This window comes from Triplophysa rosa, linkage group LG16 (genome assembly GCF_024868665.1).
Source record: "Triplophysa rosa linkage group LG16, Trosa_1v2, whole genome shotgun sequence".
Classification (NCBI taxonomy): domain Eukaryota; kingdom Metazoa; phylum Chordata; class Actinopteri; order Cypriniformes; family Nemacheilidae; genus Triplophysa; species Triplophysa rosa.
The window spans coordinates 1162000-1179460 of record NC_079905.1 but is presented as its reverse complement, the minus strand read 5'-3'; the positions used below and the strand labels follow the sequence as shown (position 1 = coordinate 1179460).

General features: G+C 38.7%; 1 protein-coding gene across 1 annotated transcript; it reads right to left on the bottom strand.

Annotated features, from left to right (window-relative positions):
- Positions 1-6846: 6846 nt before the first annotated feature.
- slc39a4 (solute carrier family 39 member 4) lies at positions 6847-14900 on the bottom strand. Its single transcript, XM_057354684.1, has 13 exons — positions 14700-14900; positions 13174-13488; positions 12897-13095; positions 12606-12822; positions 12376-12440; positions 11987-12160; positions 10910-11082; positions 10013-10180; positions 9769-9864; positions 8994-9048; positions 8759-8911; positions 7151-7338; positions 6847-7031 (listed from the first exon to the last, which is right to left on the bottom strand). The coding sequence occupies exons 1-13, from the start codon at positions 14898-14900 to the stop codon at positions 6903-6905; spliced, it is 2133 nt and encodes a 710-aa protein (XP_057210667.1). The 3' UTR covers positions 6847-6902.
- Positions 14901-17461: the final 2561 nt, after the last annotated feature.

The window sequence follows — 17461 nt, the reverse complement described above, 5'->3', positions numbered from 1 at the left end:
TCCTTACATTGGTCTGTGTTGTTTTTGAACGTACACACATTGGATTGGTTTTTGCATGTGAAAAACCTTTATTATAGATTTTTTCTAAACCTAATGTGAAAGATTAAGGCCCGATTCACATTTCGCGTCTTTTCCGCGCGCATATTCTTTATTTTAAATGTAGACGTGTGGCAGGGCGGCGACGCGGTCGCGACACGTTTTTTTAAGGCGCGGCGGCGCCGCATCGAGATGAAAAAATCTCAATTTTTCAGAAAGCTGCAAGCGCACCGCAGGTCATGTGACACAACAAACCAGCCAATATAGACAAGCTCAGAGAAGATGGAGACACAGATGATCACAGCATAACTAAATCTACTAGCAGAGTTATTGCGAGGTATTTTCAGTGCCTATAATCCATATATCCTTTGTTTATACCTCCTCGTCTCAACAGCTATTGTGGCCCATGGTTGCTTAGCGACGACAGACGCCAGGAGAGCAAAGTCCAGGGCCCGTTGCATAAAGCACCTTAAGTTATTCCCTGAAGTATGACACTTAAGGGGTGATTTTCCTTTACCAAAGACAATAGGAGAATAACTTAAGTGAAACTTAAGGTATACTTAAGGGAAAATTACACTTAAGGTGCTTTATGCATCCGGGTTCAGGCGCTTTGGAAAAAAAGGAGAAGGCAGTAAGGCTCGATTCACATTTCGCGCGGAAACGCGAGCTGCACTGTGTTCCCTTTTAAACTTAAACCCTGTCCAGGAACCCGTCTCTAAATCAGCACAGATGATTTACAAAATAACTGAAACCTTTAATCAAATCAATATGATTTTACTTGCATTAAATTAAGTGGTGCTATCAACAGATATTTGGAGTGTATTTAGTTCAAAATTTAAATTTTGCATCGTTGTTTTCTTCAAAGAAAACGCATTTAACCAGTTGACACATTAAAAACAGCATGGAAGTAAAATAGAAGTTACTGTTTAAATATTGGACACTTGGGTTTGAGATTTAAACAGTCAACAGTAAGATGTAAATAAGCGACGCTTGTTTTCTTAAACTACAGTCCGATTCTAAAATAAACTCTTTTTAGCGTGAAGATGTTAGTTTTAAGTTTCAGTTTAATGCCTATATACACAATTACGAGTACAAATGCCTAAATAATACCATGGGATTCTTTTAATTAAATTGGCACTTTTTATTACTAATTTGATCGTAACACTAAGTAAGTAACTGTTAGTTCAATTTTACAGCAATGAGGATCAGTGGATTAGACAGCTCAGACCTCTGTGTATTTATTATTAAACGTTAAATCTGCAAGGTATCATTTTTTATTACATTATTGGAGATAAAACTAAAAAGGTGTGAGTAACGTTACAGTAACACTGGCAGGTCACAGACAACCAGCTGCTGTCACGTCTGAATTGAGCTAATGAGCAACATTAAACAAAACAAACAAAAAAACCTTGATGACATCCTCATGACTTTGTGTACTGTCTGTAGGGCTGGGCGATGCTCCAATCACAAGTATAACTGTTTTCATTTGGCTGGCGATTTAAAATAAAAATGACTTTTAACGCCAGTTTAATTGTGAAAATAACATTTGAGTAGTGTCATAATTTTAAAATGTTCACAAACATTTTCATAAAATGTTAAAGTATAATGTAAAGTTAATATTGGCGTCTACGCGTTGGTGCATAAAAATATAAAATGAATAAATGTCACTCTCGTAAACAAGATGGGCCTTGAATATTGTTCTTCTTGCATTAAACACTATACTGAATCTATACTGCCAACAATATTTTGTTCAAGAGACGTTGTTTTCATGACTGAAAACAAAGTCACTCTTTCAAGTATTTCAGAGCAAATGCTTAAATATTGAGATACAAATAAACAAAACAATTAAAAAATCATTTTTATATCAAATATCGCCCAGCCCTGACTCTCTGAAATATTAAATTAATACATTAACATCAGCATAGAGTCGACAGAGTTCAGCTAGAAGTGAAAAGCGAAGTTCAATCATAACAAAACCATGCTGAAAAAGTGTATTGTGCAGTCAGGGAAAGTCTTATATTAACCAACATTCAATTCTGACAAGAGTTAATAAACAATTGAACATTAAAAGAGCACAAGCGAAGTCCTGTGTTTGGTTGTGAAAATGTCGCCCTCTGGTGGAACACAAGTAAAACAAACAGAGATGTGTGTCCAGTGAAGGAGTTTTTGTGCGTTAACAGCTGAACCTGTGTTTGAGATGAATGTCCATCAGGGGGCGCTGTTACACTCGAGTCTGTGAGAGAGTTCAAACACTGGATTTCACTTCACGACTCTGTCACTGGGAAACTTCCCGTCCTGTAGATTGAAAATGAATGAACCTTCATACAACAAACAGAATGATTTACATTTGTGCATTTGGCAGATGCCTTTATAAGAGATCAATGTTATCATCATAACCAACCAGGTTTTCACCTCAACACAGACAGAACAGTAAGAATGAAAAATCACAGAAGAGATCTTTTACATCTTAATAATCTTTTCCAGACATCAAGATTAAATGGAGTGCAGTTGGGAACTTTTGCTTAAGTCTCAGATATTTCTAGTAAAAAAAATGTGTGTCGGTCATTAAAGATTCAGAAGAGAACAATGTGTCAAACTGAGCTCAGGTTTGTCAAGTCTGCCATCTAAAGTCAATATTATTTATGTTGTTGCATCTGTTCACATAGAATCCTCATGATCTTTGGTTCACGTGACAGGAATTGAGAAGAGCTCTCACCTTTGAGCAGCAGGGGCATGATGGGTATTTTTTGCTTGAAGGCCATGGATGGATCCTGAAGAACAGAGAGCAGAATCTCACTACTGCACGTTTAACATGGCTTATCATTTCAAACGTGTTTCACGTTACTGTATCATTAACACAGCTGGAATCCCAGAGCCACCAAACCATCGATCAACAAACGCGAGTCTTACCGTCAACAGCTCGAGACCTGACGTAACCTTCCTGAACTTTCTGTAGGTGAGAGAGCGAGACAACGATTTAATTGATCACATTCATGTTGATCCGAGGGTCAAGAAACAGTTTTGACCTCTTATGTCTGGTTGAGACGGCTGCCTTTCATGTTCCAAACATTTTAGGCTTGATGATTATTAAAGAATAACAACACATGAGCACCATAAATATGCCAGATGTTTTGTATACGAAAGCTGACAGCCACTTTCAAAGACATTTTAAAATATGAACATGTTTAAACAATAGTTAAAATGATTTGACATTGATAATGACATCACATCATAGTGGTTATTTATTCTGCATGAGACATTTGTGCTTGTGTGCTTTCAAGAATACAGAATGCCTTATGTTTTGGCAGATACAAATATTTTGATGAACCGGTGACCTGCACTTACACAGTTTGTCCTGTGGTGGGCAGTGTTGTGCTATTCTAGTGTGCCACTCGTGGTGTCGCGCCAGTTACCAGCAGGTTGCTAATGACAAAACCATCGTTAGCATTATACAGTTTGAATCACCCTGTTACTAACCTATGGAAACTGATTTTTAACTACAAATGCAACAACTGTACAAGTATATAACTTACTTCTACATGGTGCTGCAGGTTTGATGTCGCATTTTTATATGTTGCTAGTTCGGATAAACACGTTACACATCATACTAACGCTGCCTTTATTGCACCCGAAGCCGAAATGGTCGCTTAAATATAGCAAGGGGTTCATTTAATATTCTTCAACAGATTTCGACGGGGTTTCGACTTGATGTCTGAGATCCCCATGTTTTTTTTTCTGATTTTGGGCCTTATGCTCTTCCATCACTGGAGTAATTTCCGGTCGCGATTTGTCCCCAGTTGTGATTGCGAAGGAATTTTTCTTAAAGTCACCATGCAGTCAAATATTCTAAGAGTTTTACACAAGTGTTGCTGTGATTATTATACATTATTTATCCGTGCACACTTTTTTTTTTTTTAATTCATTTGCACTTATCAAAAACGTTAAGCTCCTCTCCCCCTCTCAACAACAGGCTTGTTCGACTTGATGCGGCGCCGCAAGATCCGACAGGCGGATGACATCACAGTACCGCGAGAACTATTCGAAAAACTATAAAAAGTTTGGTTTCGAATCGATCTCGCGGTACTGTGATGTCATCCGCCTGTCGGATCTTGCGGCGCCGCATCAAGTCGAACAAGCCCGTTAACTCTTCACCACATGACGTCAGCAACAAAAAAAGAGGTAGGACTATACTGACTGTCCAATGGCCAGGCATTTTAGCCCTCCCCTGCTGGCCCGACTCACAACAAACCAAACAAAAAGGGAAGGGCAAAATAAAGCCCCGCCCTATATTTTTTCAGAAGCCGTTTCACACAGATGCACGTCACGATATGGAAAAGAAGTCAATCGCAACTTCCGTTTCATGGTGACTTTAAGCAAAAACAATAAAAACGTAAAATAGTTGTACGTTTTACTTAAGTAAACGGTTTTGTGTACTTCTTTGTGCACACAAAACTACTGAAGTAAAATGACAGATTTTAAAAAGATGAATCAGATACCCTTCAGAAATCACTTTTATAATTCATATGCGTTACATAAACTGCAGTTACATAAACGGCGGTGCCCAGTGTCATTTACGCGATTAGATGTATTTCATGTGATTGTGGTTTAGTCTTTGCTCAGATGTTTCTCACTATCATCCCTGCAGACTGATAAGCCTTCAATAAACATAAGAAAAACTCTACATTATCTGTGTTTGTGTCACGGTGCCATGAAAAAACATAGTTTTGATGACTAGACATAGTTAAAAATGCACACACAAAATAAGAAATTATTTACCATAACATGGCTTGAGTTTTTACTCTTTATTTACCTATTTGTACAGGTGTCTCTGTTCACTGGACTCGTGTTTTTTTTGACAGATTTAACAGTTGATTATAAATTATAGAAATAAGTAGATTCAAAATAAAAAATCATAAAGTTGATTTGAAGTTGTATTATACTTTACCAAAGGGAGCTGTGTCGCTTAAAGGCATCTCATTCAAACCCTCATTCTACAGTGACTGAAAAAAAGTTGATAAAACTACGTCTGAATGTTACGTTGAATGGATGACAACACAACAATTATGAGAATCATTACTGTTATGAAGCCTCTTTTAAGGATAAATATGCTGTGTCTGTCTATAAAGATTTAGAAACATGCCTAAGCAATTTTCAGAATCTGGATCAGATTCCTATTTAGTCTGATCTCTGTCTCTCTGAAAATGACATGAACTTTATGACATGCAATTAAATGTGCAAGATTTGAGTGAGTTTGAACTTTGTGCTGCATGACAGATGACAAAGACGACATGGCTCTGTATCATCCGCATACAATGATAAAACACTTCTGCAGACTTCAAAGTTTTATTTCATTTACGTTCTGCAGACATTTCAAAAAAGCTTCGAATGAACTATGTTGTAAATCAACCAGCTGAGAGATGAATACTAGACATTAATGTGAAGAAACAACCAGAAAAAGACACAAAATAAAGAAGGCACAAGCAAGTGTCTTTTATCATTCGTTAACAAAAGAATGATAAAAAAACATGATTTTATCTCATGATTTTTAATGAGGAAATTAAAATTTCCAACACTGAAATATTTCATATAATTGCACATGAAATATCTTAATAAATAAAGATGGTTTATAAATGGTACATGAATATATGTGACTTTAAAGTAACCTTTAAGTCTTTGACTATAAGTCAGTGTAATGTCAGATGAACCCTGTGAACGCAGAATTTAGAGTTTGACCCGAGGATCGCATCAATGCCTTCATCATACAGTTTATCCGCTGCAATCTGAGCGCACAATATCACACACACACTTCACGGTACTGAGAGGAGTTCTCCTGGCTTACACAACATCTATATGACCTCGTGATTATTATGAGCTCTTGTACTATGAACGCTGAGACTGACAGATTTTGATATCTCGACGAGAAAGAGCATCGATTACAGGATGTCATGGAGTATTCACGTGGATTTCTTTACCAATTTTATTTCTATACAACAAACAATTTTAAAGGAATCTTTTCACTTGGTTTAAACAACACGTGAGTGAATGAAACTTCATTCATTTTATACAAGCAGAAAGTTTGATCACAATCACACTGAAAGTGCTTTTAATACTTTGGTTTGGGCTTACTGTGTATTATAAAACTTTAACGTAATATTACAATCCAAACACACGCCACAAAAAATGTCGGTATTCACTAATGGAAAATACAACATTTAAATAAACAAAAAGGAGCTACATAAAAAGCTGTACATCTTATTTAGAGCGCTGGTGTTCATGAATAAACATAACAGTAAACGCTCTGATACACATTCATAAACATGAAAAACTGTGTCTTTGCTGTGAGTTAAAGGGACAGTTCACTCAAAAATGAAAATTCAATCATAAATTATTTACTCTCGAGTTGTTCCAAACCTGTATACATTTCTTTGTTTGGTTGAACACGGAGAGAGATATTTGGACGAATGCTTGTAACCAAACAGTTCTTGGACCCCTTTGACTCCCATAGTAGGAAAAATAACAATGGTAGTCAAGAACGGGTTGCTGTCCTACATTCTTCAAAATATCTTCTTCTGTGTTCAACAGAACTAAAAAATTATAAAGTAATTTTTTCTACTATGGTAGTCAATGGGGTCAAAGAATTGTTTGGATATAAGCATTCTTCTAAATATCTTTATCTGTGTTCATCAGAACCAAGAAATTTATACAGATTTAGAACAACTCGAGGGTGAATAAATGATGACAGAATTTTTGGGTGAACTGTCCCTTTAAAACGATCCAAAAGTCATTTCTGAATATTCTAACACACAGGAACTCAATTGCACATATTTTACATGCTATAATAACTACCATTTAAAAAACTAAACATGTTATAGCCCTATTTGATCTTCATAAAGAGACAGGAGCAACAAAATGCCCCAGCCGCTTAAAAGGCCCAAATTCTGCAGGAGAAACATCAGCCACGGTCTCCGGCTGTCCACGTGGACCATAGACGGCAACTAGACACGAGACACAAAGAGAAGCTTTGAGAAAAATCTGAGATCTCTTCCACGAAGATAAACTTTAAAAAGCAATAAACGTAATAATCGACCCGTTGACAGAGAGATTCTCCACGTACCATGTCTGCAAGACCGACATACAGAAAGAGTCCAGCAGTGACGGCCGAAATCCACTCCGTAGCGATGGTTTCTGTGGAGACGGACAGGGCGATGTACAGTCCGATGAAAGAGGTGAGAGCGCTGCCAAAGTTCAGCATTAAAGCTTTCTTTACAGGCACCCCACAGTGCAACAGGATCGCAAAATCACCTGAAACAAAACCACAGAGATGTTCTCAGATGAAAAATCACGAACAAGATCTCATCAATAGCCGGGTTTCCATCACCCTGGTTCTATGCGCATTTTGATGTTTCGCATCAAAAACGATCAACGGATACGCCAAATTTCAAAATAAAAACCATTAATTAAGCAGAGGTTGTCTGTAATATTCATAATGTATTGTGGAATTGATATGGTTTTATGTGTGCTCTTTTTTTTTTTAACTTATAATATATGTATATGTATTATAATTGTATGGTATGTGTTGCTGTGACATATAAATGTCCCTTTGGGGATTAATAAAGTTATCCATCAATCCAATAATTCGCAAAAAAAGGTTTTATGGCCGCTTGAGGTGGTCTTTCTTTTTTGCGGAAAACAGTTCATGCGAATAATGGGGGATGGAAACGCATTTTCCGAGTAAATTCTGACGTAGCGAACATTACAGCACAAGACGAAGCGGCCGTTACCGTTGATTGTGTCTTTCTGGTTTCCAGATCTTTTTTATTTACTGTTGGTCACCATGATCCGCTCGAGGAACTTGATGGAAACGCACCAATTTCACATTAGACTTTCAGCCTGTTTTTGCAAACTTTGAAATGATTCGCACCCGGCTAATGTCTCAACAGACAGCAACAAGACCTACATGTTTCCTAGAAATGTAGAAGAATTATCTGACAAGATATTGAGAAGGAACAAATCCAGAACTCTGAAACACTCCGTCAGACGTTACATTTCCCTTTTTACAGAGAGGTGTGTAACTATTTTAATCTTTTTATAGAATAGTATAAAATCACCATAAAAGACAGATCTCCTTCCCATAATGCTATACGCTGATAAAGGAAATATCATGTGTGTGCAGAAAGCACGAGGAACTGCCATAGAAGAACCTTTCTTGGTTTCTTTAAAGAAACATCTCTTTTAACCTTTATCTGAAGAACCTTTTTTACCACGAAGAAACTGTTTGTTGTGAAACAGAAAGGTTCATTGGATGTTAGAGGTTCTTTACATTTACATTTACATTAAGTCATTTAGCAGACGCTTTTATCCAAAGTGACTTACAAATGAGGTAAACAGTGGAAGCAACTGGGTCAACATTGGGAAAACAAAAAGCATAAGTGCAATAAAACATGTCTCACAAAGCCTACTACAGTGTACAGGGCTAAGTTTTTTTTATATAGATAGAGTAGAAAAAGAGATAGAAGTCAAAAATGACCGGAACCATTTACACAAAAACGGTTCTTCTATGGCATCATGAAGCACCTTGATTTTTAAGAACGCAGAGCTGCAGTTGTTCAAAAGTGTCTTTGCTGGTCTGGGAAATTCTGAGATTTGAGAATCTCTTTGTGTTTCTGCTTTAGTGAGTGAGATCTCGGTTTATCTCTGAACAAACGGAGGTCACGTCACTCACCCAGCTCGTGTGGAAGCTCGTGGCACAGAACGGCCAGAGACGTGGCCAGACCCGAGCGCCAGGACACGGAGAACGCGGCACCGAGCGCCAAACCGTCAGCAAAGTTATGAATGCCGTCTCCAAAGGTGATCATGTAGGGAAGCAATCGCTGCTCTGCAGAGAGAACGACCGTGAAAACAGGATTTAGAAGTGGGTCAGGTGAGATTTACTGTGATGACGCAGTGATTTATTTCACCTCTTCTGCGCTCAACAGGTTCCAGGAAGGATTTCTCGTTTTTTTCTGTGTCAACCTGAAAGAACAATGAACAAAAGTGTTGTTTAAACAAACTCAAAGTTAAACATTACACTATAATCTTACATGTACATTGATCAATCTTCAATGATTCATCTCCAGTTTTAGTGAATTTTGCTGTTAACTACTAACACAAGTGTTCTGAATATTTTTTTCTTGGTATTTTATTTTGCCAAATCTGGATGATACTGTCCTAACACTAACCTTTAAGGGACAGTTCACCCCAAAATGAAAATGCTGTCATCATTTACTCACCCTCATGTCATTTCATACCTGTATAAATCTGATGAACACAGACAAAGATATTTGGAAGAATGTTAGCAATTTTCACTTCTGGGACATCATTGACTGCCATAGTAGTGCCCCAGAACGGTTTGTTTGCCTCAGTTCTTCAAAATATCTCATTTTGTCTTCAACAGAACAAAACATACACAGCATTTTTTTCCTACTATGGTAGTGGATGATGTCCCAGAACTGAAAATTGCTGACATACTTACAAATATCTTTCTTCGTGTTTAACAGAACAATGTAGTGATGACAGAATTTTTATTTTGGGGGGAACTAGCCCTTTAACTTACCCCTAAAATAAGTTGATAAGAATAGTATACATGCCAACAAAGTCTTGTTTTCAGCTTTATTCATATTTTCAATTAGCTTTTCTTTTATGGTGTAGCTTTCCGATTTGATAACATCCTGCACGATCTCAAATAAGTCTCACCAGATCAACCTGCGATATTGAGTTTTTGTTGTGTTTCTCTCGCTGGAACATCTGCAGGACTTTGCCGTGGTCACAGTGATGGAGGTCAGACTCCTCCTACAACCAGAATCAGGCAAGAGTTTGCGATGAACCAGATCCCAGATCAGCAGCTCTCAACTTTTTATCTCAAGAAAAAAAGTCTTGGTGCTTCTTTAACAAATGAAAACTGTAGATCTGAATGAGATGTACAGCATGATTTACTCACGCCATCGTGATGGTGATGTTCTCTGCGAGTAACAATGGAGAAGATGCTCTCCATCAGATAGAAGAAATAGACGCCTGCGATGAGCACCAGGAGTTTGTAGAGAAAGTCAAGGTTGACTTCTGAATGGTCAAGACTGCTTCCATGTTCGTGCAAGTGAAGGCCCAAAAACTACACACAACAGACACACATCACAAACCTTCCCAACGAAGTGAACTCAAAAAACATCCATGTGCTGTGAAATCATTCTTGTGTTTCTTCTCAGACACCCTGTGATTTTAGGGCGCTGACAGGCCTGCAGTTATGTTGACACGGATCTAAACGGATGAAGGAAAGCGGGTGACGTTGACTCGATCGCCAGCCTGAGCGAAACAGCGTGTGCCAGGCCTGTCGTACCGGGGTCAGTGTGACCGTTAAATCATTGAACAACAGAAATGTCCTGCCAACAAGATATTACACATATCTCAGATGCTATTTTAGTGTTTTGTTATGGAGGTCATGTGTGAATGTAAAACTGTAAACGCAAAGATTAAGTTAAGTTAAAGTTTAATTTGTGTTTTGGCAATGCTGGTGTGAGCTACACTGACAAGATTACAAGCCAAGTGATATAAAATGAACAATTGAAAACAAACTAAACCCAAGTCTTATGCTTCACCAACACATATGTGGTCACAACTGATGTCATCTCTTTCAAAATAAACAAGATATAAACAATAGATATACTAACAATAATTCCTACATTTCTTATAAAATAAAAAAAAATGTAGGATTTGAGGACTTTTATTTTATATTTTACAAAACAAGCAAATTTTGTCAAACACATTTCATGACTTGTCTGGTATAGCTTCAGTTCTGGAACTGCGTTGAATTCTCGTTATACAAATGAAGAGTTTTGCTCACCGCAGGCAGAAGATGCAGCAGCGCGTCACCCGTCAGCGAGCCCACAGCCAGACTGATGCAGAACTGAATACACAACTCAAACACTTGAGTACAGGCCGTGAACAACAACACCACGATCCCAAACATGGCCATCAGACAGATGAGGAGATTGGCCAGAGTGGCGTATCCATAACCTGAACACAACACATCATTTCAAACATCTTTTGATCTTGAATAAATATAAATGTCAGAGTTAGAAAAATGAGCATCATCTTATTTAGTAAACATTGAAAAACAGATCCGACACACCCAAACACCACACGAGAGTTAAAGGGACAGTTCACCACACAAAATGACAATTCTGTCATCATTTCCTCACCTTCGAGTTGTTCCAAATCTGAATACATTTCTTTGTTCTGATGAACACAGAGAAAGATATTTGGAAGAATGCTTATAACCAGACAGATTTTGCCCCCCATTGACTCCCATAGTAGGAAAAATACAATGGTAGTCAAAAGTGCCCCAGAACTGTTTGCTGTCCTACATTCTTCAAAATATCTTCTTTTGTGTTCAACAGAACCAAAAAAATGTAAAAAGTATTTTTTCCTACTATGGGAGTCAATCGGGGGGCAAATCTGTTTGGTTATAAGCATTCTTCCAAATATCTTTCTCTGTGTTCATCAGATTTTTTTTATTTTTTCATTAAACTGTAATTTATGAATGAAACCAAAATGTTATCAATTATTTGAAAGGCACTATATTAGCTTGGACCATAAATTCTTTCAAAAAAAGTTTTTTTCAATGTTCATTTTTTATATTTATAATTTACATTTATATTGTATAAAGATAGCCATTTATTTTCATCGTCATTGTTAATTGTTTACATTGGAGTGTTTTAATAACCATGGTGTTTTGTTCATGTTTACAGAATTCGGTCCACTTTAAGACCTCACAAGGTCTTCAAATGTTTTCAAAATGAATATTACTTCCAAAGTATAAATCCAAACAAACTGCACGTGGGCTTTTGGATAAATGAACAGCGCAAGAAAAGCAGTGAGGTGTAAAACACACATCAGGGTGTCTGAAGAGCTCACTCACGTTCAGCGGTGCTCAGAGAGACAGGGCTCACAGGACTGGGACTGATCTCAGAACAGCTTCCGCTGAGCATCTGCTGAATCAGGGCAGGGCTGATCTGAGTGAACTGACCTCTGGTCAGTGCTGAAGAGTCGATGTGGTGGATTCTCAGCAGGTCTTCAGGGCTGAAACACGTCTGCATGAGAAACCCAATCATCAACACATTTCACACCACATCAGCGCTGTTGCTTTCATAATCACACATGAAACACTCAAAAACCCCACGACTGATTCAGTCCACGGATGTGATACGACATCGTATGTACGGCTTAATTTCTTTCTGATCATCATTCGAGCATAACACGTCATGTCACAGGCCTCAGACGATCGCTCTCTTCATCAACCGTCACGGATAAACGAGTGGATTTCTGAAGCGTGCTGAGATTTCCCATGATGCCCAACTGGAAAAGATGTCATGCTGAAGGCCAATATTGCGAAGATTTAGCGTGTCACTTCTGCACCAAACAGAATCACAAAAATAATTTGATTGTGCATTAGCAGAAAATATGATCGCCTCGATGATGCTCGGATGCTGTCGGGTGATGTTCAACAATAATAAAGCTTCATTTCTCAGCAGCATCACCTCATATGGTTCAAACATGATGTGTCAAGATATCTGCTAAAGTTTATTGAGCCGAGGGCATTTGATCTGATGACAGAATGAATGATTACCGCATCCCAGCTGCTGTTGCTACGGCGACCCTCTGGATGACTGCGGTGGGGTTCAGTCTGAGGGTGGTCGTGACCGTCGTTGTGTTCCCCTCCACCCAGGTTCAGGGATCTCAGAAGCTTTTCAAAGTCTGGAAGAATGACATCGTTAATACCACATGACTTTGGTAACATAAAAGGTCAGAATTGAGTCGGACAGTCATACCGTGCAGGGTGAGATTCTCTGAGCGGTTGAAGATGTAATCCAGAAAGTACTGTCGCTCCGGCAGGACATGAGCTCTCACGCAGTCTCCACGCAGAACATGATAAAGAATGTTTCCAAACACGACGTCCAGCTCCACGTGTGTGTGATCTCCGTGATGATCGCTGCTCTCCTCCAGAATGTCGTTCAGCGAGAGACAGGGCTGAAAACACAGTTTGTTTTATTCACAAACCCTAAATATCAACAAAACGGTTTTACTCCAAACACAAAAGACACTGACCTCATGAGCGTCGGGCTGATAGTGTTTCTCGATATCCAGAAACACTCGCTCCAAACCCTCATATTCTGTGACACTGTCACGTGGAGGATGGCTGGTGCTGATGTTGTTGTCACGGTGACCGTGGCCTAAGATTGATTCAATGAAGTGTTGGGTTTCGGCACCCCATCGGCCCTCACGTATGACCCCGCAGGTGTCCTCTGGAGAGCTCAGAAACAGACAGAAACCAGCGGCAGTCGTGAAGAACTCCTCCATCTGTAGACCATCTGAACTACTGTAGTTCCTCAAGAGCTGAGACACACCTGACACAGACAGACACTACACAGAGAGAGAGAGAGAGAGAGAGAGAGAGAGAGAGAGAGAGAGAGAGAGAGATCCGTTGTGTCACATTCACATACGTTAAACCTATTAATAACTTTACTCTAGAGGAAAACTTTATTGCTCAGAGATTGAGCTCTTTTAACGCTCATGACAGAAGAAATTAACGAGAAATGTTTGAGTTCATGTTTAAACCTGTTTTTTTATTTATTTCAAACATTCATTTATTGTGTTTACAAAAGTCAAAAAAGGAAGTAAAAGATTACCATGGTATTACAAGGAAATAAGTAAAAATCCATTCTACATACAGAGCACTTATACTTGTTAAATGATGAATTACGGCCTATATGTTATGCATTTTATTTTTATTATTAAACAGAAACCTTTAAGGAGGAAGTTATATGTATTGTGATATATGTAATAGCCGTAAGGTGAAGGCAATGAAACTCTTAGAAAAGGTTCACTTATATGATACATCTTTCAACAGAAAGTTAAAGTGTTTTTATGACATAAAATTAATTTAGGACATTTGTCACATTTCTGATGTCAAATAATAGTGTATTATTTACAAAACTGTTTCTGTGTGAATTAACTGTGATCCTTTTTCCTGGAAAAATGTAATGTAAAATGTAATGGCTTTAGACAAAAGAAATACGTTTGTTTTTTTAAATGCTATATTTGGGTTAAAACGCGTCACAACTTACCCCGTTCAGAAATTGTAATTTCAGTTTCAGATAACTCATTTGATATATTCCGCGATTTTTCTATAGTTTTTACTATTTGTTATTTTACAAATAATACTAGCACTAAACCGAGTCCTTATGCTGATAAATAATCGACCCGCAATGTGAAATCAAACAAACTACATAAAACATATTAAAAGTCACTGGTCACAATCTTTAATTAAAAAGTGTTTTATGTTTTACTATTAAATAAAACACTTTTAGGAAATTGCTTTCGCTTTATAACGTTATACCCACATACGCAAACTTTCACAATTTACTTCACTTTTTTGCGTTAAATACACTATAGGCTACTTTTTTCTCGTTTGCATTATTGTCTAATATATAAACATTGTTGTATATGACAGATACGCTCAATTGAAAGCGCTCGTTCCTGAGTCGTTTGTTTCGCGCGCAGGTGTAGCGCACGACCCTACAGCAGGCGCGCGCTGGACCTCGACCTCTCCAAAACTCGCAAACATATCTTACCTTTTCACACGACACACCGGGGCACTGCACACGTTTCTCCAGCCCTTCAAAAACCGAGCGAAGCGCATCTTCAGTGAGGAACTTCTCACCTGGAGCCACCAAATCCACAACCTTCCTGTAAATGTCTTTCTTATCCCCACGCGCCTCGCGCAACAGGCTCCAGCAGGTGACAGCGAGCATTAAAACGACCCTGATCTCCATAACCGATGTGTTTTTTCCTGGTTTTATATTCTTTCTTTTTTTATGTAATTGACGAGATGTTTGTGGCGAGAGGGGTTCGAGAGACTGCGCACACAGGTGCTCTTCACTTAGGTGATACCTGCTCAGGTAGAAGCTCTTCTTGCCCTCTGATTGGTCATTTCTCCACCTGCACGTCTCATAAAGGGAGCGAAAGCTCTTCCGTTCACTTGCTCGGGGGTTCGGATCTGTTTGGCACAGGTTTAACACATGCACTGAAGAAAAAATGCCAACATTTATATATTTAATAAATAAAATAAGAGCTGAGAAGGAATGTAGAATATTGTCTATACAGTGCACACAAATACACTAACTCCCCTAAAATGGGCCTATATTAACCAGTCTGCTGGAAGAAGGAAGACAACGTTTACTGTTTACAATAAGCTGTATGAAATATTACATTTGGACTTGTATAAAGATTTTAGTGCTGGTCACTCTTCTTTTACAGTCACAGTATGTAGATGTTCTGGAGATCGCTGGTGATGTGCGTGACCTCTCTCATGTCTGGGTTATGTCCTGATGTCACACAGTCCTACAGGTGATGATACTCTCTCTTTCTTCTTCTTCACGAGCAGATGTAGCTTGACGTATTGTCTTGTTCACTTCACAGTTTGTGACAGGACACACACGAGGATGTGACCTCATTTAACAGCAAACACAGAGTTGATTGAAGATCCGAGCGGGGCAAACCTGTCAACAGTGTGTGAAGAGTCGAGAACCAATCCAACATGTTCTGGTGAATCTGAGATATCTCTCACACATCGCTGAATAGAAAGCGGTCACTGAACTATAGAACGTGAGAGAATGATAGAATAAGGCGGCGCTGAACTGGGATTCTCACAAGGTGGTGACGGTTACAAAAAACGACCCAACCATCACCTCAGCGGAGAATTATATTCTGTTTTTCTTATTCCACGACAGCTATAATAGAGTTCCAAATTATTTTTCAAGTATCAACTCTAATCTAAAGTTTCTCAAAAAAAAAGATGTCAATGAAGAAATGTACATACACAAAATATCGAGCTAAAGATGAATGTTGATGTTTGATCATTTAATGTTGGAAGGATTTGATCAGAAATGAGCATGAGTCTTTGGTGTTTCAGTAAAGCTGAAGACAAAACAGTTTGAGACATTCTTGAGATTCCTTCTGAAACTTTAGAGGAGACACCTGTGAGATTACAAGAGTCTTTCTTTGACTTTCGACTTGAGCAAAGTCTCTATATTTTCACAAGGGGGAATAGTCTTTCAAAGGCATAATGTGACATAATAGACATAATGTGTGATTTTTCTTTCCTACTGGTCTCTCTATGAAGATTCACACCCGTGTGATTTACCTGTCGCCGTGTCTGGATCTTCTGTGGGAACAGCATCTTATTTAACCTCAAACGCAAAGAAACCCTGTTTTATCTCATGATGATCTCCCTGAAGCACATACAAACATAAGCATCGTCTTTGATTATCACTGTAATATCAAATAGAAAACTGTAAATAGAAAACTGCTTTTACTAGATGTGGCCACAGGAGGGCGGCCTTGTCTCTGTGAATTCTGCCGTCTGTGAGGTTTCATCGGAGAGCTCGTGTGAATAAAGAGACTTCACTGTCAAACACAAAACAATCAGAGATTTTCATTTATTTTAGAGCAGACATGATCAACAAATGAAACTGCAAAAATAATGCAAAAATGCATTTTAAAACTGTAGGATGGAGTGTTTGATAAACCTCTCTCAAACAAAGTGTTTACACTTTAAAGTGGACATATGGACGGCAGAGTGAAAAATACATTTTGCAATAAGTATTTTTGTGCTTATCAATCCATAAACCACCTGCAACACTTCAATGGTTAACACCCCTGCAGGATAGAAAGACCAGACTCGAACCCCTGTCCCATCAGATCCATTAACATTTTACACAGGGTGGTTCACCTGACAGAGGTTCAGAGGTCACTCCGTCCTTCCTGCGCACTCTTCCATAGAACCTTCCGAGCACACAAACTCCACCGAGACCACCAGAACCGTCAATTTAATAAAACTCTCCAATATAACATTCTGCTTACTGTAGCAACCCGCAGAGATTGGACAGAGGCCTGCGGATAAAAGCTTAATAAGACCTCGGCACAGCCGTTTTTGCACAGCTAATAATATAAGTGCCGTAGCCCCTGAGAGCAGAGAAACAGGCCGAGAAAGAAGACAAGCAGATATTAACCACCTTGCTTTATTACAAACAGCCTCCATTACTGCTAAAGATAGCCAATCCCTCTCTACTGCAGGGTCTCAAGTGTAGGGGGGAGTGGGGGGTAAAGGACTCTGCTGTTAGCCAGTAATTTAGGATGAGACTCCGTCTCTCGTGATATTGATCTCAGCTCGGCTTTTGCTGAGCAGAGTGGAAAACACAGAGTCAGAGATGATGTGCCGAGCATCCGAGCCCTCCCATTGGCTCCCGTCTCAGTTATCTTACACTCAGACTCGGGTGACAGGACTCTGCTTTCTTTTGTTATGTTAAGTATACTTTATTAGCAGCTTGCGGTC